Here is a 25,903-nt window from a genome sequence, read left to right as displayed (position 1 = left end):
GTTTGCCAACCCTTCCCCCCATCTTTTATCTCAGTGATCACAAAGACCCTGTCAAACACATTGTGTTTTACCCATTTTATAAATGAGGAAGTAGACAGTGAGTGGCACTGCCCAGGGGTATACAGAAAGGCTGCGCAAGAGTGGGGTTGGAAGCGTGGCATTCTGATCCCAAGTCCAGGGCCCTCACAGACCACAGCCACCAGGCCACAGCATGAGCCACGAGAAGCCTACACTCAGTTTCCTAACCACCATCTCTCCTGACATTTGTGACTATTTGGCAGATGCAAGACATATTTTAGGTCCCCCAGACACTGACCTAGAATAAAATACAGGTGACCAAGGAGAGGCTAAGAAATGTCTACTCCCACATTAACCTGCACATGTGCACCTTTTCCTTCCAAGAATTTCAGACCCTAGGAGTGGGTGAGAGAAATGCAGGTTTGGGGTACATCTAAACAAATTTTCTGGGAAAACATGAGAGTGCAGAATTGGATTTGGGGAAAATGGAGACATACAAATGCAGTGCCAAGGACCCTAGGAGACAAGAACCTGGAGAAGTGAGTGAAGAGAGGCCCAGTGATTCTGACCTTGGCAAAGGCAGATCATCCAAGCAGCAAAACGGACCTATTCTCTCTGCTTGAGTGTTGGTAAGGAAATGAGTCAGGTGTTGCTTTTTAGATGAGCACTATGACAGGTCTTTACACACTGTGCAGTGTGTAAGGAAATGATCCGAAGCCCGGCAGACCTGGGTTTGAATCTCAGCTAAGATTGATTATCTAGTTATTTATTTATTTATTTATTTATTTATTTATTTATTTGAGAGAGATATAGAGAGGGATAGCTAGAGAGAGGGTGGGTGCACGTGAGTGGGGAGAGGCAGCAAAGGGAGAGGGAGATGCACAACTCCCCACTGAGCAGGGAGCCCAACATGGGGCTCCATCCTGGGACCCTGGTATCATGACCTGAGCCAGACACAGAGGCTTAACTGACTGAGCCACCCAGGTGCCCCTTAATCTGAGCTTTTGCATTATCTGGCAATGTGCCCTTAGGCAAAGTAAGCATTCTCTCAAGCCTCCCTTTCTTCATCTGCGAAATGGCAAGAAAACGGATTCTCCCCTAGATGTTCCAGGAGGATGGCTCTGCTGACAGCTTGATTTTAACCCAGTGAGACTCCCTCACACTCTGACCTCCACTTCAGATGTTACATTTGTGTTGTTTTAAGCCACTACGTTTGTGGTAACTTGTTACAACAGCTGTAGGAAACCAGTACAGATTTCGGCAAAACAACAACAACAAAAACAATCTCTTGGATCTGTTGAGAGATGAACAGAAACGCCTAACACGAGCTGAAGGGGTCATAAGCGCTCATCAAATGACAGCTTTCAACATCATTTCGTTATTTGGGAAGACGGGAGTGAATTCCTAAGTTATCATGTGCCACTGATCCTCTGAAGACTGAAGGAGAGGAGAATGCACGGGGCAAAAGGAGAAAATTCTAGCTGTCAGTGACTAGAGCAGGTCATGCCCATCACGGTATCCCTGCCCTTCCTTCAGTCAGCCCGCCGTCAGGCGGCCACCCCAGCACTTCGCACCGCACGCCCGGCTAGATTTCCTCCCTTCATTCTTCCTTTTGCTCAAAGCAACCCCTCATCTACTCCTCCTTTCCTCCCACACTTGACTGCACGGTCCCCGGTCCTGACCGACAGCCCTCCCACAGGGTACTCCTTTGTCTCCTTCCCCTTTATAAAGCTCAGTGAGGTTGGTCGTCTTTGGAGAAGTGTGTTAGGAGGCTCAATGAGACACCAGGACCACATTCCATGTTCAGAACCCCTTCAGCTCCTTTCTGGACCAATAACGCCCCTCTTGGGTGGCCTGCCTCCCCTTTTCCTTAAACCCCTCGTCCTGTCTCCCCTCTTTTTCGACCGCATACAGCCATTTTTGCTTGAATCCGCGTTGCTGCACTCTCACTTTAAATTCCTTAAAGAACAGATTGCTTTCTTTCTTTTAAACCCAACGAATCAACGCAAACAAGCTGTTACCCAGCAAATGGGTGCCTAATCCGTACTGGCCAAAATGGTGCTGCTCTTGGCTTCTCCGGGGTTTTTCCCTTTACTCTCTATACTTGTGTTGTCTGAACTTTCGCCTTTCGCCATCTATTTATTTTTGTCTCTAGATGGTAACTCAGCTGGTCAGGAGAAAGTCTGTACATACCAGTCAGGAACTTGACAGTGTGACCGGTCTGGTCACAGGAGAAAAGATCTCCCTTGGTGGAGTTTGTGCATTAACCCCTTCAGGGCGCGGAGGCTCGGCTCAGTCTGGCCTGTGACAGTTACTGCCAACATTGCAGGAAAGAACGAATGCCATTTCTAAGCGGAAACTACACAGGAAGATCTTGTAACAATGGCGTGATTTCTTCTAGTCGCTCAGCAAACATTGATGGAGGACCTACAATGCTCCTAATTCTGGGCGCAAAACACTCATGGATTTTAATTCTTTCATTTCCCACAGCGGCCCAGGCAAACGGGAAAGGGAAAACAGAGAAGTGGAGATGATGTAGAAGGCTGATAATGCTTAGAATGTAACAATGAAGTTAAAACTTTAGCAAGGGCTGAGTCCAGCAGAAGACTTGCCTTCCATTGATTCCCGATACAAACTGGGATGTTAGCCAAACTGCCTCGGGTATTACCTCATGGTCACCTTGCTCTTCTGGGTGTCTGCTCCCTGACTTTTCCTTTCCCTGGAATGTCGGGGAGCCTCACCTTCCTCCCACACTGCCCTACATCTCTAGTTTACTTATCAAAACCATACACATTCGGCAAGGCTTACATCTTCCCTATTCAGAACTGCCGCAGCACTTAGGGTCTCAATAGATGGTAGTAAAGTTATTTAGGAAATATCTTAGCTTCCCTACCAGAGCACAACATCCCAGACTACAGCAATCTACCTTAGCGACCTTAGATTTAGTATATGAATGCAGGAAGTAATTAGTTACTTAGATCAATACCACAGTAAGAAATCAGGATGGCTTTTCTGAAGGTATTTTAAGTACGAAAGCTAAAGTAATTGACCCAAACACTTACCCTCAAGTTCCTTCCAAGACTCCTCAAGGAGAGAGAGGCCCACTTACTTTTAGTACCACACCAAGCACTACACCTCGTAAATAATTTCTGGGAGCCAGTGTGGGCTGGTGGATGAGCTTGGGCTCCAGAGTCCCTCAGACCAAGGTCTCCAGCCTAGTTCTTCCACGTACTGAATGCATGACCCCACGGATCTTAAGTACCTAAACTAAAGCTTCAGTGTCCTCACCTGCAGAATGAGGCTCCTCACCTTTTTTTTCTTTTTCTCCCTAATTGGGCTGTGAGTGTGTGGGGGAGAAGCACTGAGGAGAGCAGCACATGGAAGGAGCTATACGCCAGCCCCTCTTCTCCCACTCCCTGCCTGGTGCAACAGGGTACTTTTTATTTTTACTTACTTATTTTTTTTCCAAGTTTTAATTTAAATTCAAGTTAGTTAACGTATAGTGTAGTATTGGTTTCAGGAGCAGAATTTAGTGAATCCTCACTTACATATCACACCCAGTGCTCATCTCAGCAAGTGCCCCCCCTTAATGCCCATCACCCATTTAGCCCATCCCTCACCCTCACCAACAACCCTCACTTTGTTGTCTATAGTTAAGAGTCTCTTGCGGTTTGCCTCCCTATCTGTTTTTGTCTTGTTTTATTTCCCCTTTCCTTCTTCTATGCTCCTCTGTTTTGTTTCTTAAATTCCACGAATCAGTGAGACCATATAATTGTCTTTCTCTGATTGACTTATTTCACTTAGCATAATACCCTCTAGGTCCCTCCACATCAGTGCAAATGGCAAGATTTCTTTTATCTTTGATGGGTGAGTAATGTTCTGGTGTGTGTGTGTGTGTGTGTGTGTGTGTGTGTGTGTATAAATAAATATGTATTTAGATACCACATACCACATCTTCCTTATCCATTCATCAGTCAATGGACATCTGGGCTCTTTCCGTAGTTTGGTTCTTGTTGACATGCTGCTGTAAATATCAGCGTGCAGGTGCCCCTTCAAATCTGTATTTTTTTATCTTTTGGGCAAATAAGCAGGGTACTTTTTAAATTGCCAACTATTTTTGAAGGTAAAAAATATTCTGATAATAATGGTTTTTAACAGATGCCTGTAGTCCATATGGGCCCCATCTGCCTACTCTGCCCATGGGTTTGCCTTTTGGGTTTTGGTTCACTGTGACCAAGGGCAGGAAGAGCCATGCCAGGACCACTGCCCAGTCTTCCCACGTCTGCCCTTGCCGATGCCCAGGACCTCGGTTCATCACACAGATGTGTGCAATCTGTGTATTCCACATCTTAAAGGACAACTGAAAGTCATCAATCAAACTCCAGCAAGCTTTCCTTTTTTTTTACTTCTCAGTAAAATTACGGTTAAAAAAAAAAAATTGCAACAATTCCTGAACTTAGTAACCAAATTTCCGCCCCTGCTAAATGATTGCCTGACTTTGGTTTGAACGCTTCAAACGCGAGAAGCTGATCTGCAATGGTGTGAGGTAGGCATGTCGTGGAACCAGCGTCACTTGTCACCTGGTCCCACTAAGTTGTATTCTTCTCCACTGTGTCTCCAGCTTGTGCCAAATCCTGACAATGGCGAAAGATGACTCCACTGTTCGTTGCTTCCAGGGCCTGCTGATTTTTGGAAATGTGATTGTTGGTGTAAGTATTTTTCAGGAAACACTGTTCCTTCTGTAATCACAGTTTTGGGATTAATCAAAAGTGAGAGTTTAAAAGAAAATAATGATCTAATTACTGGCTTCCTCTCTCTTTTCTTGATTCCAGGAAATGTGTTAGTAAAATATGTTAGCTAAAACTTACAGAAATAATCATATGTAACTATGTAATATGTTGAAAGATCATGGTTTAAAAAAAAATAAAAGGTTATTTCCCTCCCAACTTTCAAATACAGAAATCTGAAAGAAGCCACGTTCACCACAGTCAGTGTCCAAACATTCCCACCACATGCACATTTTGGTGTTCCTTTCCTACTTCACCTTGGTTTGATTTCCACAGAACTGTTCTGTTAAGGCTGTTGGGGACAGATGTTTGCATTCCTTATCATGTCCTTATCATGCAGAGGTCAGTACCAGGATGCGACAGTGGCTCAGAGTCCTGACTGTGTGGGCTCGGTGTACTGACAGAGGACTCGAGAGTCAGGATCACTGGCTCTAAGCCAATCCTGCCTCCATCTCCACAGGACTTTGGACAAGTCACCGACTTTCAAGGCCAAGAGCCCTCATCCATAAAAGCCAGGGTGTGGGAAAGATAACCACCAAGGCTCCTTGGATCTCTGGCACTGATGAGTACGACCAGGACTAGTTTCAATATTACAATTCAGGAATTTGAGGGAAGGGCAGTGGAAGAGGGGCTGTGAAGTTATCTTCATACAAGAAGATATTGTTGAGTGGTTCATGCCCCAAGAACTCTAGATGGTCTAAAATTGCCTGGGTCTTTTCCCAAATAGCAATTAGACAGAGGGACATGTGGGAGGGAGCATGCAAGTTATTAATAGGATGGAAGGAACTGTTTGATTTCCTCGTAATGCATTTAAGTCCATGGCTTTGCGCCTACGCAGGGACAGAGTGAGTCTCTCTCATAACCCTCTCCCCACACTTCTGCACCCCTTTCCCAATGCTGCTCTCCTGACCACCAGCCTGATAGAACACCCTTTGCCCCCAGATGTGCGGCATCGCCCTGACCGCAGAGTGCATCTTCTTCGTATCTGACCAGCACAGCCTCTACCCACTGCTTGAAGCCACCGACAACGATGACATCTACGGGGCAGCCTGGATTGGCATGTTTGTCGGCATCTGCCTCTTCTGTCTGTCCGTTCTAGGCATTGTAGGCATCATGAAGTCCAACAGGAAAATTCTTCTGGCGGTGAGGCCTTAAAACTCTCTACAGTTGCCTCCTGGATTGATTTTGATGGACTGTTTTTTCTTCCCTGAGACAGTGACTTGGCTTGTGGGGGAGGTAGGAGCAGAGAGAGCCAGGTGAGAGGTGAAAAGGAGGTCAAGATTCGCCCTGCAGTGAAGCTTACCCATGTGGGGGCAAGGATGTCTTCCACTCTTGCAAGTCCAGAAGATTCCAGTACAGAGAACCCACAGGGGAGCAACCTGGAGGTGACCCTGTTGAGTATTTTCCAAATCCGTGCTTCTCTACCTGGTGTTGGCATGCCTCCAGCAGGTATGGCCAGGATCTACCTAGGCCAAGGGAGAGACAGACTGAGAACATGATCATTAGATTGTTTTTCTCTTGACAATAAGTAGTCTCAAGTATGATTTTAATATTAATCAGTCATTGACATTTTAGGATATAAACTACAAAATATGCATGAATTTTTAAGAGAAAGTGTGTGCTTTTTCAGACATTTTTGAGCTCAAGGATGATGATTTTGTATAATGACCTGCACTGCCCATATTTTGCATTCACTCTACTTTTCAGGGACTCTAGAAAACCTTGGTGCACAGCACTATAGAGTACAACTTCAGCTCCTAACCCTGTGCCCCACAGGCAGGCTTCTGCCCTGAGCCATAGACAGCCAGGTCATGCCTTGCTTTGTAGATGGAAGCAAATGTGCAACCAACAGAGCTAAGAAACCTTGGTATTGGTATTGGGTCTAGACCTCTGTTCTCTGCCCCCATGCTCAGAACAATGGTTTCTCACACTGTGATGGGGTCCCACACCCACTCCCCACCCTGAAATAACTCTCCTATCCAAATGTCGCAGGACCTGAGTTACATCTTTACGAAACAAGCCCAGCAACCTAAGATGCTTGTTGGTTTACTTTTCCTGCGATCTAAATATTGTCCTGGCACCCAGGGAATGCAGAACATTTACATTCTCTGATTCCTTCAGCATGAGTTATTTCCAGGGCAAAAGCACCCACTTTTTTCAGGCATTGGAAAGAATGCAGGGAAATGGAGAGGAGGGGCAGGTGTCTCCAGAGACAAGTTTCACCTGCATCCGGGTCTCACTTTGGGCCAGCCTTGTATACCTAACACAGCTGAGAGAGAACATTCTTCACTGTGCTCTGCAAAGAGAAGGAGCAAGGCACCTTCCCAGGAGCTGATGGAGAAAACTCCTGCACCCGGAGACTCCTTTCTGAAGTGTCTCTGAGGGGTTTCCGAGCCTCTTTAAGGAGAACCATCAAAGCGCTCTCTCTCTCTCTTTCTCTCTCTCTCTCTCCTTTCCTCTTTAAAGGATTATATTTTTAAGTAATTTCTACACCCAATGTGGGTCTCAAACTCATAACCCCGAGATCAAAAGTCACATGCTCTAGGGACTGAGCCAGCCAGGTGCCCCCCATCATGAAAGCTCCTGACAAAAAACAAGTAGCAAATGTTATGAGGCCTCTGGCTAATCAAAGGCCATAATCTTTCTGTGACTAGTAGCTGAGTCATTTGGGCAGCCCAGGGTCCTGCTCAGCGAGCCGTCCCTGCCCAGGGAGAGAGCACAGTTTTCCTTGCCCTCCCCCACGTACACCGACAGCAGCGCCCCTTCCCTGGGAGAACCCAGGGACCCGATGAGAATACACAAGGCTGAGGAAAGCAAAGACAGACCCCTGTAAAGAGTTCCCATCCCAGAATCAGAGGCAACTTGCTGTTGAGATATTTTCCAGTCATAAATAGAGGCAGAGTGGTGGGGAGGCATCTTGTGAAAGTGTGTGTGCACCTGTGCGAGTGTGGACACACAGACACACGACGGCGACACACAGTGGGGTGTGCTCTCCTCGCCTGCCCCATACCTGGGAACCCGGGGGCTGAAGGACGAGAGCCAGCGCAGGCCTGCGTGCTGGGAGCCTCCCGCTCCTTTCCTGGGAGACTGGACGCTTGGCAGGAGGGGCGATGGGTGGTAAACACAATCCAGTTCATCTTGTCTGACCTCTGTACTTCTACAGTTTCAGTAAACCATAAAGAAAATCTCTCTCACTGAGAGGGAATTTATGAAGCTCTATAGAGCGTCTGATCCACCAAGACGGTCTTGCCGGCCAGTGAACCATCACGTGCAGGCGCGCATCAGTGCCTTCGCTTGCGTGTTTTTCTCAGTTAAAATAGCAATGTAGACAAGACATTTCTCACTGGGCTGAGAAAGCTCTGTATTCAATAGTCATTTGTTCTCTGGGCATAAGGAGGGAATTGAGCAGATTAGCACCTGGTACCAAGTCTTGCTCCAAACAGCTGATCCACGAGGGTTTGCTGAATAATTTCATTAATGATTGGATGCTTTGACTTAGATGAATATGCTGAAAGATATAACAATTATTTTTTTTAATTCTCTCTTTGGAAATAAATGTAATTCTTTTTTTTTCCCCCACTTGTTTCCCTTCCAGTATTTCATTCTGATGTTTATAGTATATGGCTTTGAAGTGGCGTCTTGTATCACAGCAGCGACACAACGAGACTTCGTGAGTACAGTCACAAAGAGCACAGAGTGGAAATGATCATAGGAGTCGTCATTGTCATAACAATATAATAGCTGACATGTATTAAGCCCTTACTCTGTACCAGGCATGCTAATATGTCCATTAATATTAAGTATACAAGTTTCCTTAATCCTCATAATAACTGCATGAAATAGGTATTATCACAATGGTCACTTTATAGATAAAGAAATGAGACTTGAAAAGGTGAGGTAACTTGTCCAAGATTACACGGCTGGGAAGTGAAAGAGGAGAATCCTGAGTCCAGGCAGAGCAACTCCCGGGGCGCAAGCTTGTACTGCTCTGCTCTTCCCACTCGGCGGTGGCCATCAGCTCTTCCATAGGATAATCAACAGTCCACCACATCTAAGACTTCCTCTCAACTCAGCATCTTGTTTTCTCTCCTTTTCTCCACTGCCACGCCTAGGCCACCGTAAAATGCCTGCCCACCCTGGTCTCACTGATTTGTCTGAACATGGGAAGAAGGGAGAAGGAAAACATCTCCCTTCATGGGGACTTCAGCCATCCAGAGCCTCACACCCATCCCACCCTTTCTTGGGGCCTCCACAGACAGTTTTAGGCCGGGAGATAATGATCAGTGCCCCTAGCGACAGGCAAGGCCCCTCACATCATGCTGCTTCCTTGTTGGGTGGGCGGGCTAACTCGCCTTTTGTTGTCTCCTCCCACCATAGTTCACGCCCAACCTCTTCCTGAAGCAGATGCTGGAGAGGTACCAAAACAATAGCCCTCCAAACAATGATGACCAATGGAAAAATAATGGAGTCACCAAGACTTGGGACAGACTCATGCTCCAGGTAAATGCCTGCTGCCTTGGGGAGATAGCGTTCTGTACCTCAGCCAGTATCCAGGAGTGAAGGTATGGATGGCAGTGAAGTTAAAGAATGGGGAACACAGCCTCTAGGGTGGTTTCATTCGAAAAGAGATTGGACTGGGGCCCCTGCGTGGCTCAGTGGGTTAAGCATCTGACTCTTGATTTCAGCTCGGGTCATGATCTCAGGGTTGTGAGATAGAGTCCTGTGTTGGGCTGGGCATGGAGCCTGCTTCAGATTCTCTCTCTCCCTCTCCCTATGCCTCTCCCTTGCTGCTCACATGGAGTCTCTTCTCTCAAAAAGAAAGAAAGAAAGAAAGAAAGAAAGAAAGAAAGAAAGAAAGAAAGAAAGAAAGAAAGAAAGAAAGAAAAAGAAAGGAAGGAAGGAAGGAAGGAAGGGGAAGGAAGGAAGGAAGGAAGGAAAAGAAAAAGAGACTGGACATGGGCGAGTTTCATTCATTCTCATTCATTCTTCTTATCTATTCCTCTTGTGTGCACATCACTCAGTGGGACCCTTAGACCCTAGATCTATATTTTATTTTCGAGCTATGATGTTGATTAACTTCCATTTAGGGATAATGACACTGCTAAGAAATTTAGATAAATCACATGCACTATCTCTTAGAACTCAAGCATCATTTACACTGGAAGAACAAGTTTGCTTCCTCCACATCACAGTGAACTCAAGGGGCAATTATTGCCTATTTTTCTTATTTAGTACCAATGGGCTAGTCCTGCCAAGGACCATGGGCTATGACCTGACTTGATTGTCCACTTTTCTGTCACTGGCCATCATACCTTATATACAAGTTTGCCTTAAATATCATCAAAAATCCAAGTCTTTCAGAATATCCATTGTTACCCCTGAATTTCCTTATGTATATGAATCTATCCCTAACTAAACCCTAATCTGACCCAACTCTCACACTGTCCCTGCCTCCCCTTCCCCTCTACTGGCTCACAGTGCACCATCAGCAAACTCCCTTGTAGCCTCTGTTCCCTCTTTGATGTCTCTTTACTCCCTATTCTCTATCACTTCCTTCATTTATCTGAATATTCTCATTCCAATAATTCTTTTTAGCCCATTAGGACCTCCAATTCATGGCCACGTTTTTATTTTCTACCTACTCCTCTAATTATAGGTCATGTACTTTTTCCACTCCGTTAGCAAGAGCTAAGCTCTTCAAGTAAAAATGCAAACACCCACACATCCGAAAAATCTTCTTACCAACTTCTAAAACCCAGTCTGAACTTAACCATTTTCCCTCCAAAAGGCTCAGATCAAAATACAAGAAAAGTATTTCCCTAGCCAAGGAATTTTCAGTGGCAAAATAGAATCTGCTTTCAAGACAGCTAATTTGGAGCACCTGGGTGGCTCAGTGACTTAAACATCTGTCTTTGGCTTAGGTCAAGATCCCAAGGTCCCAGGATTGAGCCCTGTGTTGGGCTCCCTCCTTGGCAGGGAGTCTGCTTCTCCCTCGGCCCCTCACTCTGCTTGCGCTCGCTCCCTCTCTCTCAAATAAGTAAATAAAATTTAAAAAGAAGTAAAGACAGCTAATTTACCATCAGATTTGTCTGAAAGTAATTCATTCTGAAAGTTGAGAGGGGCCTGTAATTTTGATTTCTTCCCTTGAAACATTTTAGCAGAATTTCTACTAAGGAAGGAAAGGGATACGAAGAATGTTTTATCTTCTGTCCTCAACTCTATCCAGAGTGTAAGGATGTTAAGCTATGTGTTCTGTTCCTTGATCTTCCTCTCCTACGTAGAGGCAGAGCTATATGTCACCAGGTTTGGATTATTTTTTTCCAGTTTATTTTGTCCCATTATAAATGTAATACACAATTACTCTAGAATATGTTAAAAGTACAGAAATGTAAAACAACAGGAATTACTCATTACTTCTTTACCACTAAAGATTTTAATTTTCTGACTCTCAGTTTGCTCATGTGTCATATGAGAATAATCATACCTCCCTCACATTGCTGTATCAAAATATTCGTATTAATAATTAATTAATTAGTTTTGATTATTAACATTGATTAAGTAATTAATTAGTATTAACGATTGACCCTTAATAAGTAAGGGCTTACTATGGGACAGGCACTGTACTAGACAGGTTGGGCACATTAGCTAATTTCATCCTCACAGGAACTCTGAGGACCGTGGACTGTGAAGGAAACAAAGTCATATTTTACAGTGAAGGAAAGTGAGGCATAGGAGGGAGCTGAACTTATCAGAGGCTTCAGAGTTCATTAGTGGCTAGTGGAGTAACAAATGGTGAAGTATTTTGTAAGTTTTAAAATGTAGGTTATCAATACCCTCCGCTCTCATTTGGGGAATTCTAGGAAACGTAAAATATGGTACATTTTCCATATCTTCTTTCTCCGTAAAATCTCAGTTGCTACACTGATGGCTGTAGCAAGCAGCATGAAGAGAATTTTGCATCTCTGCTCTGCTGACAGGACCACTGCTGTGGTGTCAATGGCCCGTCAGACTGGCAGAGATACACATCTGCCTTCCGGACTGCGAATAATGATGCCGACTATCCCTGGCCTCGTCAGTGCTGTGTGATGAACAGTCTGAAAGAACCTCTCAATGTGGAGGCCTGCAAGCTAGGAGTGCCCGGGTACTATCACAAAGAGGTGAGTCCCCTCTGCCCAACACCTGCCAGGTTTTCTGCTCTTTATGAGGGAAAGACTGGTGAACTATAGTCGTAATGTCTCATGAAGGATTCTGCATCATTTTGCCCTAAACCTCACATCAACTATTTCCTTCTCTGTCAGTAAAATGCAGGTGCTAATCTAGGGCTGTTCTGGGAAAATCAACATTTCTTTTTTTTTATTTTTATTATTTTTTAAGATTTTATTTATTTGACAGAGATCACAAGTAGGCAGAGAGACAGAGGGGGAAGCAGGCTCCCCGACGAGCAGAGCCCGATGCTGGGCTCGATCCCAGGACCTCGGGATCATGACCTGAGCCGAAAGCAGAGGCTTAACCCACTGAACCACCCAGGAGCCCCGAAAATCTACATTTTAATAACAGAACAGGAGAATGGTGATAGCAAAGCCCAACTTTGTTTAAATGCAAACTGTTTGTACAATAGAATATAGACTTGGTACTTGAAAAACTATTTTCACTACCCAAAGATTGGTTCTCTTTTTGCAAAAATGTAAATGGAGGGGGGACTGGGTGGCTCAGTGGGTTAAAGCCTCTACCTTCAGCTCAGGTCATAATCCCAGGGTCCTGGGATCAAGCCCCGCATCAGGCTCTCTGTTCGGCGGGAAGCCTGCTTCCTCCTCTGTCTCTGCCTGCTTCTCTGCCTACTTGTGATCTCTGTCTGCAAATAAATAAATAAAATCTTAAAAAAAAAAAAAGTAAATTGGAGGGGGTGTATACAAAAAGAATGTTTTGTTAGTGCCAGAGCTGTGGCAATTGGTGATGGTAAATGCAGTAATGATATAACCACCCTCATTATTCCATGGTGATATAGGATGGTCTTAATAGAATATTAAGTTAATAATTTGGGTAGAAGGCAGTTTACATACAGATGGTTTTTGAGAAGGCATTTCCAGCCTGATGGAAATGATAAAACGAACCTGAAAACTAACATTTGTTGTGTACTTACTAAAACCAGGTATCGTTCCAAGTGCTATATGTGTATTAACTCATTTAAGGCTCAAAGGTAGGGTTCAGTATGATTCTTATTTTACAGATGAGGAACTGAGACACAGAGGTTTAAGAAGCACCTTGCCCAAGGTCACTCAGCTAGTAAATAGTTGAGTCAGGATTCAAACCCAACCAGTCTGGCTCAGGAGCCCAGACTGTAAGCCAAGAAAAAACTTGGAAATATTCCCAAAAAGGCTGAGGAGAATTCTCCTATACTTGGAATCAGCCTCCGAAATGCCTCTACTGTTTTGCGAGTTACCACTTTGAGGGAATCTGGCTGTGTGCCAGTTCATCAAATATTGAGAAATGTCAGACTCCTTAGTCTGTGAGTAAATACTCCAAAGGGTACGTTCAGAATGAAGGACACTGAACAGCTGATCGTCATGCCGTACCTCGGAGGGTTCCTGGACTAGGACTGGTTGCGTTCATCCAGAAAAGGACATGGGTATGATGCAGATTATTTTCAGAGTCCCTCAAAGCCACCCTTTTTAGCTTTTCAGCAACTGTTGCTGCATCAGTTACATTCAGACTGCTGTAACAATTAACTGTGCTCGTCATTATCACAATATGCAGTATAATGATCACTCTCAGGAGAAATAAATACTTTCGGTATTTCAACCTTGGCACAGGCCCACACAAACTTATCTCGATTGGATTGGATTGTGTATAGAGTGTATCATCTCTGTGAAAGGGCAGGAAAGGGTATTTGTTGTGAAATAATCAGCTGATCTCCCTTGGACATGTAATGTTCTGGTAGGGAGGAAAGTCCCCATGCGTTTTGACAATGCTTCCCACCTCCTCCCCTAGGATTCCTTGGTCTCACCTGTGCTTAACATTTCTACTTCCTCTCCCCACTAGCTGCACAACTACAAACTTACCATCACGCAGCCCTACTCCCCTGCCAAAGTCCTGCACCTGGAATTCTCTCTGTCCCTGGCTCCCTGTGCTCCTACTCCCTCAATCTCACTCATTCTTCACCCTCGACACCTTTCTGCCTCTCCCTCTCTCAGTCCCCCAGATTTCCACACACCACCGTTCTTTCTGAGTCATAGGTCCTGCTACTTCTCCTATAGCAATCCCTTTCCACCAAGTAAAATATGGCCCAGTTCTTCCTATATTTGACTACTGTTATTGCAGCCCTGAGCCATATTGTAAGTATTTGCTCACAGATCTTTTCTGCTCACTATCTTTTCTGAGTCTCCCTGAGGACCGTGCATTACTTAATTCTACATCTTCAGTACATCTCATACTGCCTGGCCCAGAGCAAGCACTGAGAACTGTTTGGCGGGTGGGTGGTGGAAGAGGGGAATGACGCTCTTTTTCACATCCATATTGTAGTTTTCGAAATCTACATTGCATAAATGAAGGCTAACAAGATTAGGGATGTCCTCATAGGTGTGGGGGAAAATAGAAACTAACCAGGAATTCACACAGCATGTCAGTCGCAGATACATATGTTCTTACTCATGGTCCACCTGGCCCAGAAATACTGTGTGCAAAATCTGATCATTGTACCTCAGGAACATTATCACAGAACTGAGGAAGATCAAGGAAACCAGCACAATCATAAAAGAAAAAACAAAAAACACACCCTCTGAGCAGGAACTAAATTAGAAGAGGTGAAAAAACTGGGGCTTTTGTCTGTGAGTTCTAAGAACAATGCCCATGTCTGTCTGAATGCCCAGCCCAGTGCCTGGCACCCAACGTAAGTGGTTTCTATGGGTACCTTTTAGGACAAACGACCCCGTCCAAGGATTGTTAGGAGGATCCGTGAGTAATGGATATAGGAGTGTTCATGAACTATTGTGTCACAAATGATACTGTTGTAATCATTACTTCATGTCGGGCTCCATTCATTCTATCAACATTTATTAGGTGCCTACTTTGTGCCAGGAACTTGTGCTAAAGATTCAGCCACGAGCACAAAAAAAATCCCTGCCTCGTACTTGCACTGTAGCATGGGAGAGAGACACCAAACAAGTTACCAAAGAAATAAATGATAAATTCCTGGTAGTGATAAATGCCATGAGCAGAAGTAAAGCAGGGTGAGTGTATATGGAATGACAGGAGAAAGAGTGTTTTTCCCTATGGTGGTCAAGAAAGGCTTCGTTGGGGGATACTTGCACAGAGTTCTGAATTAAATGGGGAAATGAGACACTTAAAGAAGACTGAGGAAGAGAGTTCTAAGCAAAGGAGGCAGCAGGTGCAAAGGCTCCAAAGTGGGAGCATTCTTAGCTTTTTTCAAGGACATCAGTGTGGCAAGGTCAGAATGAGTGAAGGAAGAGTTGAAGACTGGGATGCTTTAGATTTTGTAGGGCTGGAATCTGTATGAAAGGATACCCTCCTTAGGAAAAACAATTTAAAATATGTATACAAAATTAGGTAGAGGGGGTTGGAATGGTCTTGTAAGTAAGCAGCCCTGAAGCTTAAGCTCATTAGTTTTACAGGGAAGCAGCCTCTGGAAGAGGACACTGGGCTCATAGAGAGCGGCAGAGCCACGTCAGACAAGTCTGGTGGCAATTGTGAGGACTCAGAATTTCATTTTAAGGGTGGTAGAGAGCCATTTCTTTTGAGCAGGGATTTGAAGTGATCTGATTTATGTTTTACAAGCATCCCTCTGGCACTGTATAAAGATAAGTAGGGTGCCAACCGTGGACTCAAGCCCCAGAGAGACCAGTGAAGAGGCTGTTGTAGTAATTCTGGAGAGAGACCATAGTGGACCAAGGCGGGGGCCGGAAGTAATGAGTGTTTGGATTTGAGATGTATTTTTAAAGTAGACCCAAAAGGGTTTGCTTAAGTATTTGATGTTGGATAAGAGGAGAACAGTTAAAGATAATTTCAGATTTTTTTACTTGAGTGAGTAGGTGAATGGAGATGCCTGTAACGTAGATAGAGAAGAGTAAATAGGAGAGAAATAAAGGCTTAGCAAAGTCAGGGGGCATAAGTGGGTTAACAAGGGCCTGGAACAGGGTCTGAAAGATGGAACCTCACATGGTCACCTATAGCCTCGGGGTAGGGGCTAAATTTCTAGGTCAGCCTTTTGAGGACATTTCCCTCTGGGACTCAGTGGCCCATGGAACCCCCTGGCTGCTGCATTCACTAGACTTCTCCCAGAGCTTTAGCACAGGTCACTCAGAGGGCAGCTCTAATCTCATGCGTGTGTTTTACTCCAACACTTTGCATGGTGACTGGAACAGAGCCTGCCATGTATAAAAACTCACTGGATTATGGCATGCATCAATGAATGATTTGATTAATCCAAAATGAATCGTTGGCACACACACCTTGGCTTCTCAAAGTCTCACTGGAATCCAATAAAGATATGCTGAAATTTGATAGCAAATGAGAATTTAGACAGCATCAAACAGGGGTTCCTTTAATGGTTAAAAAAAAAAACAACAACAACTTTGATATTTATAGATCAGAAGCACTTTCATTTAAGAACAAACAAACCAAAGGTACCTCTGCCCTCAAAAAAATAAAAATCACCGAAAAATTCTGTAGGGAGAGAATATGTACTCAAATTTTATTACGAATACTTTATATTGTACTTTATGCTACAATTTTTTAAAAAAGAGAACACATTGCCCACGTATTCAATATGAAAAAACATTAGCCTAAAATAGCAGCACCTATGTTAGACTGAGTGATAAAGACACAAAATAATGTGATCTAGAGTGGTTGTTGAACGGACTATTTCTGTTCCCTCAGCAAAGCCCTGATGATACCCGCTGTCCATGGGGACGTGGAAATAGCCTGGGTATGTTAAACTAGACTTTGGGATAGTCTTGATCCACGTAGAAATCTTCCTTCCCACCCATCCCTTACATCTTCTTCTCTGGTTCTTCTCTCACCCACGTGGAACCACGTGCTCCTCCAGGGGTGCTATGAACTCATCTCTGGACCCATGAACCGACACGCCTGGGGGGTTGCCTGGTTTGGATTTGCCATTCTCTGCTGGACAGTGAGTATTTCCCTGCACTTGATAAGGAGAGAACTTGAGAAGGCCCTGGTTAACCCAACCATGCTAGACAGTCAGAACAAAACCTCAGACCTGAGGGCGAGGCAGGAAGCTGCAGTCACCAGGCCAAGGACTGTGGACTCCGTGGGCAGGTGGGGCGTTTATATCGCCTCCAGGGGAAGGGATATGCCCTACCTGCCAGATCTACTAGCTAATGGGGGAGCACTTGATTGCCTCCAGCTCTCTGGATCTCATTAATTCATTAATTTATTATACCGAAATACCACTTCCTGGGGAAGCTTCTAGAAAAGAATATACCTGGGCCCCAATCTCTGAGATTCTGATTCATTGGATCCAGGGGCAGGACCCAAGCATTTAAAAAATCTTTTCTTTCCATATAAGTCTACTTTGCTGTCAGGATTAAGAACTGTTACATTTGGGAAGCAGGTCTAAACTTTTGATTTCAGAACCCCTTTACACTCTCAAAAATTACTGAGGACTCTAATAAGCTTTTATTTATGGGGGCTATATCTATTTATATTTATCCTAATGGAAATTAACCCAGAATTTTTTTAAAAACTTATTAATTCATTTAAAATAATAATAATAAAATAATTACATGTTAACATTAACAATGTATTTTTATGGGAAAAGTGACTATTTTCCAAAACAAAAAACAGAAAAGTAGCACTGTTTTACATTTCTAAAAAGTACCTTCAGTGTCTGGTTTTAACAGAAGACAGCTGGGTCCTTTTATTTGCTTCTTCACTTAATCTGTTATAGTGAGTTGCTTAGGCTGAAGGATTTGAAGAAAATCCACCCTCACGCTGATAGGTAGCTGAAAAAAAAAAAAGGAATGCTTTGATAACCTTATCTAAAAGTAATTGTGAATAATCCTCTTTTGTACTACACAAAACTTGACAACTAGCAGGTTCTTTTTTTTTTTTTAAGATTTTATTTATTTATTTGTCAGAGAGAGAGGAGCAAGAGTGAGCACAGACAGACAGAGTGGCAGGTAGAGGCAGAGGGAGAAGCAGTCTCCCTGCCAAGCAAGGAGCCCGATGTGGAACTCAATCCCAGGACGCTGGGATCATGACCTGAGCTGAAGGCAGCTGCTTTAACCCACTGAGCCACCCAGGCATCCCAACAAACAGCAGGTTCTTAAGTGTTAGTTGTGATGTGGAATCTAAAACTATGTCAACAAACTTTTCAGAGTCTATTTTATTAAAATACATTTACATCAGTTTGTCTTACAATTTACATAAATCATTCACCCATTCATGATTCCATAACATCATGCATTGGTCATTTGGGAAAATACTGGTTCACTGCGTTATGCTGATCTTCCAAATATTGGCTGAATTCTTTATGAGATACCAGGAAATCTGTTGCCACATTGGAAAGGACCTTTATCACGAGAATGCTATCAACCCATCATGACAGAAACAAGTTGCCTAATTTTTGCTTGAGCACCCAAATTTATCACTGGCAAGAAATACTGTCAGTTGTTTTCCTCAAAGAGACAGACTCACTGCGTAAATTTTTGAGAAAATGTCTGTCAAACATTCAATCTGAATAACTGTAGCTTGTCTATTAGTCACTTTTTCAAGTAAAAATCACATTTCATGAAAAAATGGCTAGTTCAGGGGCCTCTGGGTGGCTCACTCATTAAGCGTCTGCCTTCAGCCCAGGTCATGATCCCAAGATCCTGGTATGGAGCCCCATGTCAATGGACTCCCTACTCAGCAGGGTGTCTGCTTCTCCCTCTCCCTCTGCCCCTCCTCTCCCCCCACTTCCCAGCTTGGTGCTCTCTCTCTAATAAATAAATAAATAATTTTTTTTTTTTAAAAGGCTATCTCAGTATACAGTCAAGCAATCACACAAGTGCTTTTCCTTAAGACAACCATTAGATTTCAGTATGCAACAAAACTGCTTTATGCATACTTTCCATTGCAAGAATATTAAAAAGATATATATTCAGGGGCGCCTGGGTGGCTTAGTTCATTAAGTGCCCAACTCTTAATTTCCACTCTGGTCATGTGATCTCAGAGTCTTGAGATCGAGCCCCCCATGGTGGGCTCCCCCTGTCTTTTTCCACTCTCCTCTCTCTACTGCAGTGCAGGAGCACACATGCACTATCTCTCAAATAAATTAAAAGAAGATTTTATTTATTTATTTGAGAGAAGAACAAAAGAGAACAAGGTGGGAGAGGTGCAGAGGGAGAAGCGGGCTCCCTTCTGAACAGGGAGCCTGACATGGGGCTTGATCTCAGGACTCCAGGATCATGACCTGAGCCAAAGGTAGACGCTTTACTGACTGAGCCACCCAGGCACCCCAATAAATAAATCTTTCAAAAAAAAAAAAAAAAGAGATGAATATTCAAAGGTAAACATTTAATAAAATTAGTATTTCTTACTGCTTCATCAAAAACAATCTCAAAATTCTAAACTTCTAAATCACTTAAACTCCCCCCTTTTTTTTTACTGCAAGTACACAGCTGTGAAGAATACACTGACCACTGACACAGTTTAGTGCCTCTACTTCGAATCCTAAGACGCCAGCAGTTTTACCTGCCCCTGCTTTTGCACCGTCAGTGCAAATGTGGAAAACAGTGAAAAGGACAAATAAATCTTAACATTATTATGCAAATGGCCTTGACATCAGGCGCACCCGTGAGGGTCCCTTGGGTGTGTTTGTGCACCACGGTTTAGGAAATGCTGGGTTTGGTGTGAAAAGCTGAGCGAGGCAGGAAGGAAAAGTGAGCTCCTTTGAGAGGTCTTCTGTGGTCCCTCACCCACCCTCAGGAAGTCCCACGGCACCCCACCCTGCACACATGCGGCCATGTCTCCATCACTCCGATACGACGTATTTGTCTGCTAAAAACCGGGGATCCAGCTGCCCTCTGTATCCCGAGGGCCTAGCTGAACACGAGCAGGTGCTTGATAGTTTGTTGAGTGAATGGAAAATGGTAACACGTTTCTATGACTTGAATGGTAACAACTTCTATGAAGTTTCTCTTCCTGCCATGCTAGCAGGAACTGTGGGATACTATTTAAAGGTTCTAAAGGATCTTAGCACTCCACACCAGCTGAAACTCTTGACATTTCCACAAGCATCAAGTGCACTCTGAATCTAGTAAGCCCCCCTGAAATTCAAAAGAGGGAAGCAAAAGGAACTAAATGTATTGAAGACCTCTGTGGACAAGGCATCATGTCCGATACTTTCAGCACTAAATCCCCCCAACAGTAGCTAGGTAGAGAGCCAGTCTCCTTACCCTCTCTGTGCCTTGGTCTCTTTGTAGGATTCTGAAAGCATTCAGGGGAGTTGTATGTATAGCCTTCAGAACAGTGCCTGATGTACAATAAGTTGTCAATAAACATCAAGCATTCGTGGTAATAGTATTTCTTCCTCATTCCATCATCTAACTCTGGGGCAGGTGAAGAATATTATCGTTACTTTTCAGAGGCAGGGAGGGAGTGTCAGAGCTGCAACAGAATCCAGATATTCTAACCTTCCTCACCTGAGGCAGAAACCTTCAGTTCTGTGGCATTCTTCAGGGACAGCCATTCCAGGTCACAAGCATTTTGGGGAAAATAGGGGGTTCTTGGGAGAAGAGGTTCAGTACTAGAAAGCAAGCAAATTGTACCTTCAAATAGTACATACAAGAAATAGGAATCCACCGGAAGTTCATTGGCCCTGATGGGAAGAAGAAAGAATTTGCCCCAGGGGCTAGTTCAGCACAGACATGAGGGGAGCAGCCCCAGCAGACAGGAAGTCTAGGGTGCCTTGGTGCAGGGAAGTGGGGAAGCTATCTCCGAGCAGCAGGATAGTAATCTCTGCCCCTTGAGGTTTCTTAAAGCAAGATTACTCTTAAAAATTCAGGATCATCTAGGCCTGAGTGAACCTAACATCCTTCCCCACCCCCCCAAGTATGAGTCATTTCTAAAACAATTCCTTTTTTTTTTTCCTTTGTATTCTAGTTTTGGGTTCTCCTGGGTACCATGTTCTACTGGAGCAGAATTGAATATTAAGAACAAAGTGTCACCACCACACTACCTTCCTCCAGTGACTCTGGGCCCAGTGCTGCAAGTGAGCTCTCCTGGTAGAATTGACGTCTGCGCTCTGCGGGGGCCCTGTGCCTCTTACTCGAACTGGCGAGGTAGAGTTGTACCCCTGGGCTTGCAGCATCTCAAAATTCTCACTAGGGTTTTCAGTCTGGTCTAGGGTACTGCAACATTTTTATAACCAGTAGGAAAGGGAGACTTTGGAAAGTCAATAACTACTTCTTCTATCCCTGCCTATTTTTAATTTGAGGGCAAAAAAGACTTCCACAAGAACCTGTGTTATCTCAGCAAGCCAAGTCTGTATTTGCACAGCAAGGTTGCGTGCATTTCTCCCTGCTTTCTGAAAGAGACTTGCAAAGGCTTTCATTCGTCTCAGTCTTGCCCACATGAGAGAATTAAGGAAAAAATTGCTGAGAGAGATCTTTGGCCTTTGTTCTATGGTGGCTTCCATCTACACAGATTCAAGTGATTCCCTTACTGCCATCTTAGAACCATTTTGTTCTTCAGAACAACACCCAACCTTGAGTTAATAGTGGTTGAAACTTCCTCTCAGACATGGCAGGGTGACCCGTGTGTTTTAAGCTCCCTTCTCCCATTAATTCCTTTTACTGTCAAAATATTTCTCTCTGAATTATGTTTCTGTTTGTGGTCCTGAAAGAAATTCTTACAATTCAATATTTGTCTAGTCTTATAAATAAAGATGGCTTTTAAATATGTTCATTTTCTTTTGTTTTCACCAGTTGGCATAATTGGTCACATAGCAAAACGAGTGTTCCAATGGAAGAGTCTTTTAGGTTCATGGGAATTAATGTTTAGGCGATAGAAAATGCGATTGGGTGAGGTTTCCTGCTGGATGCCCTGTAACTTTGCTGTATGGTTTTGATGGTTGGAAATTCTAAATTGACTTTGACTTTTCACTCCTGCTTCACTTAGCCCAGTAGTGGTAATGGAGCTCCAGCTCCTCAATCCTTTTCCTCCTGCAAGGGAAGCAACTCGAACTTACAGCTGTGAATGATGTATCCTATGAAGGAAGTATAGGTTTTCTTCAGGGTCCTACTCACAGCAACTCTGTCACAAGGAGTGCCCCTATCCCACATCCTGGTGAGTGAGGCTGAGCCCCCGGGCTAGGAAGGGACAAGGGAGGAGTGGGGTGCGGACACACCTCTGCCATGCACCTGAGGAAAAGCTGGGACAGCATCTGATCTTAATTCCCAGGACATCGGGCCAAAGGTTCCTGTCCTGACACTCATCCAACCTTGCCCCTCACCGTGTCTCTCCAGGGGAGTGCTTCTGCTGTCAGGGTAAATAAATGACATCTGCACTTAGCTGAGAAAGTTTTCTCCATGGTCTTTTAGGAGAGAAGGAGAGGGAGAGCGCTTACACTGGGCCAGGCTTTTAAATGCCTCCCATGCATTCTGATGTCTTTTTCTTTCGCTGATAACCAGTTTTTCCAGTGCCTCCTGCTGTCTGCTGCCTGAGCAAAGTCTGCCCCAAACCCACTTCTGACTTCCCCTCTAGGGCTTCATGCATGCTCCCCAAACTCTATCTACCCACAAAATTCCATTCTCCTGTTGATTTGATCTCGGCTGAGTTAAGGGAAAGGCTTTGTACAACTAGTGAGTGACAACTAGTTCCCATCTCTCTTCATCTTCTCTGTGGATTTTTCATTGATAACTGAAAATTGATCTCTGGTTGCTGGAATCCAAGGCAGCTGTAGGAGCAGGAAGAGCTCTCATGGGCAAGATGGCCCTCCTGCTGCTCTCTAAATCTTACCTCCTGCCTTCTCTACCAAGAAGTACCTAGAAAGAACACAGGCCTTTAATCAGTGCCCTTTGTCCCCTCTCTAGCTAGATTCCTAGTGGAGCCTCAGCCTTATCTTCAGAGAAGGTGCAAATTCCAGTGTAAATGTGGACAGGTTTTTGATCCACCCCAAAAATCAAGTAAGTCTCTGCATGCAGGTACCCACTATGTGCAGGCCCCCAACACGTGGGAGGATGTATCTTCCAGCTGAGACAAACCCAGGCCCGAGGACCCCTCTGCAGAGAATCGGCCATTCAGGCCCCTGCGCTTTCTGCTCCAGGGTCTCCAGTTTAACTACAGAGCAATTTCCGCTCTGCCTAGTTTCTGCTTCCACCCCTTTCCACCTGCCATGGCAGCCCAGCTCTCCCCTTCTGGAAGTGGGACTCAAAGTGAGACTCGAACCACCATTCAGGGCGAGGCCCAGGTCCAGCCTCAACAATGCCACCTCCAGCCCCGCTAGACCAAGCAGTGGAAGGCGAGCAGGGAGCCGGCAGGTTGTTGGGTTCAAGACCCACGAAGACAAAGCCATCTTGAGAAAATGCCACTTCTCCAACAGACCATGGGCCTGCTTATCAGGTGCACAAAGAACGATTACTGCCTAACACCCAAAATGAGTCAGGCTAACTCTGGGGTAGGTGTTACTGGGTTGCACTGCCAGAGGGTCATCATGGTCTCTTGGTTGGCTCATTCCTTCCAGGTTGCCACTCAGGCTCCTGGCGGGCTGTGTCAGAAAGCCTACTGCTCAGGGGCACCTGGGTGGCTCAGTTAGGTGGCTGGCTCTTGGTTTTGCTCCACGGTGATCTCAGGGTTTTGGGATTGAGCCCCCTCTGGGCTTAGTGGGGGAGGGGGGTCTGTTCAGGATTCTCTCTCTTTCTCTCCCTCCCACCCTTAAAAATAAATACATAAACCAAGAATGAAAGAAAAGGAAGAAGTAAGAAAGGGAACGAGGGGGAGGGAAGGAAGGAAGGAGGGAAAGAGAGAGAGAAAGAAAGAGTGAGCCTACTGTTCAGGTTTGTAAGCCCTACATCTTACTTTGTACCTGAGCGGGATACACAGAGAGGCTCGGATTCTGAAGGGTAGACGGGTACTTCCTGGCTACTGATGAAGAAGAACTAGAACAGATAATGGTCATGTGAGTTTGAAAATCCAATCCCCTCTCAAACCTCCACCCCGCCCCACCCCCACCCATCCCTGACAAGCCCAGTAGGGCCGAGAAACTGGAAACTCAGCTGCTTTTTTATCTCTATTGATTGAACAAGTGTTTCTCCTTTGGTATCTAATATTTCCTTTCCTTTGTCTTTTCTGCTTTACCACACCCAGATCCTTATCACCTCCTACGGGTGAGGCTGAAAAAAAAAAGAAACCCCCGCCGAAGGCTAGTTGCAAGCTGTAAGACTAGTTGCAAGATAGGGAGTTTGCTTTCATGTGTGACATTTTTAGAATCTCATGAGATGTACAAACATCTTGGGAACAGGCAGCATTGCTGAGAAATGCAGAGTTCCCAGACCCTCCTCCAAGCAACCCTTCCCACAGTGCCCAGCCAACTCCCAACACACACACACACACAATACAGAGACTTAACTTCAGAGACAAACAGCCAAACCCTAGGGTTAAAGAGAAAGGGTGCCATCATACCTTTTCTTTTTCTTGTGGCCTGTACCTGGAGTTCCTGCTAAAAAAGAAAATGAGAGCAGCTCCTGACATTCAGAAATGAGGCTGCCCTCACACCTAGGCCATTAGATGTAAACAATCCTACGGGATGCAAACAATCTCACAGAATACCGACCTCAGATAAGGTCCCACAAAATGAGGGAAAATGAGCCCACCTTTTAATTCTGTCCAAGCACAAGTACAAGGTCACCGTGCCACCTGCAAAATGCCAAACCTACCCTCCTTTGGCTAAAATAAGTGACTGCTACGAGTTTACCAATTACAGTTCTATTTTCCTGCTAGTCCCAATGAATAAAATTTATTCACACTCAGAATTGTCCCTGCTTTCTGACAATGTCCAATGTAGAGAACATCCTATTGCGTAGGCCCTCCCCAAATGAACCAACTGAAACCCAAATGCTAGAATAGGTTCTAACTCCCTTTTCCTAAGATAGCTTATGGTTCCCCATGGTGTGTTCTCCCTCACTGGGAGTCATAATCCCAATTTATTTAACTGCAGATGTGTTTCGTGTTTCGGGGTGGTCTTTGAAGGGCACAGCCCCTCTCTAGGTAACTGCCCATCCTTATTTCCTCTCTCAGTGTATTGGTTGGTTGGTTAAGAAAATAAGCTCTGGAGTCCGTTGTCTGCCTCCAAATCCCAGCTCGGCAGGACTTGGGCAATTTGCTTAGCCTCTTGGAACCTGCTTCAGGAAAACAGGTCTAACCTCAGAGGCGACTGGAAGGGTTCTGTAAGTTATGTCAAGTGCATCAGAATGGCAACAGGCTATGAGACCCCAATAAGAAGTTATAATGTAAGTCTGGACTGAAGGCCTGTGCATGGCCCATAATCTTTGGAAACATGCCAACTAATGTCACATTACTTCGATTTATTACAGTAGGCTTGATGACCAGATCCACTGGTCTAGATGGACTGACCCTCCAACAATAGTGGAGTAAGAGCTTTTCAGCACAACTCCTACTCCACAGAAGAATGTACTAGGGTTGTCAAGATAAGACATTTTAACAGATGCATCTCATGTTCTGTGTATTATTTCTACAGTCCTTACTACAAATGAGATCTCTGCCTTGCTGGCCTCACAGAGAAATCTCATCATCTCCTGACAATGTGGTGGTATTCAAGGTGGGAGGGCACGAGGTAGTGGAGAGAGACTTGAGTTTAAGACTTCGCTCTTCCTCTTACCAAGTTCAGAAGTTACTTAACTTCAATCTGGTTTTGTCTTGGGAGTACATACGTGCCTACAGGGCTACTGGAAAGTTAAAAGAGACACACACACACACATAGGTAACTTGGCTAATGCAGAGCAAGCACTCAGTTATTGTTATGACACACCCTTCACCAACCTCTCTTCCAAGGCCCGAAATTACACACACATACACACACATGCACAGGAACATACTCAAGGCACTGGGTGTAGTACATA

At 44.6% G+C, this 25,903-nt stretch overlaps 1 protein-coding gene across 1 annotated transcript in view; it reads left to right on the top strand.

The window, feature by feature from the left end:
- UPK1B (uroplakin 1B) overlaps positions 1 to 21,727 on the top strand; it is a 28,143-nt gene extending 6,416 nt beyond the window's left edge. The window contains exons 2-8 of the mRNA XM_059388111.1: positions 4,640 to 4,727; positions 5,748 to 5,948; positions 8,401 to 8,475; positions 9,183 to 9,305; positions 11,783 to 11,962; positions 16,867 to 16,950; positions 20,928 to 21,727. Coding sequence (XP_059244094.1) covers positions 4,659 to 4,727; positions 5,748 to 5,948; positions 8,401 to 8,475; positions 9,183 to 9,305; positions 11,783 to 11,962; positions 16,867 to 16,950; positions 20,928 to 20,978 — 783 coding nt within the window. The 5' untranslated portion in view covers positions 4,640 to 4,658 and the 3' untranslated portion in view covers positions 20,979 to 21,727. The remainder of the gene's footprint in view (positions 1 to 4,639; positions 4,728 to 5,747; positions 5,949 to 8,400; positions 8,476 to 9,182; positions 9,306 to 11,782; positions 11,963 to 16,866; positions 16,951 to 20,927) is intronic.
- Positions 21,728 to 25,903: the final 4,176 nt, after the last annotated feature.

This window comes from Mustela nigripes, chromosome 2, assembly GCF_022355385.1.
Source record: "Mustela nigripes isolate SB6536 chromosome 2, MUSNIG.SB6536, whole genome shotgun sequence".
Taxonomy (NCBI): domain Eukaryota; kingdom Metazoa; phylum Chordata; class Mammalia; order Carnivora; family Mustelidae; genus Mustela; species Mustela nigripes.
Note: the sequence above shows the minus strand (reverse complement) of the source record. Positions and strands in the feature narration are given on the sequence as shown.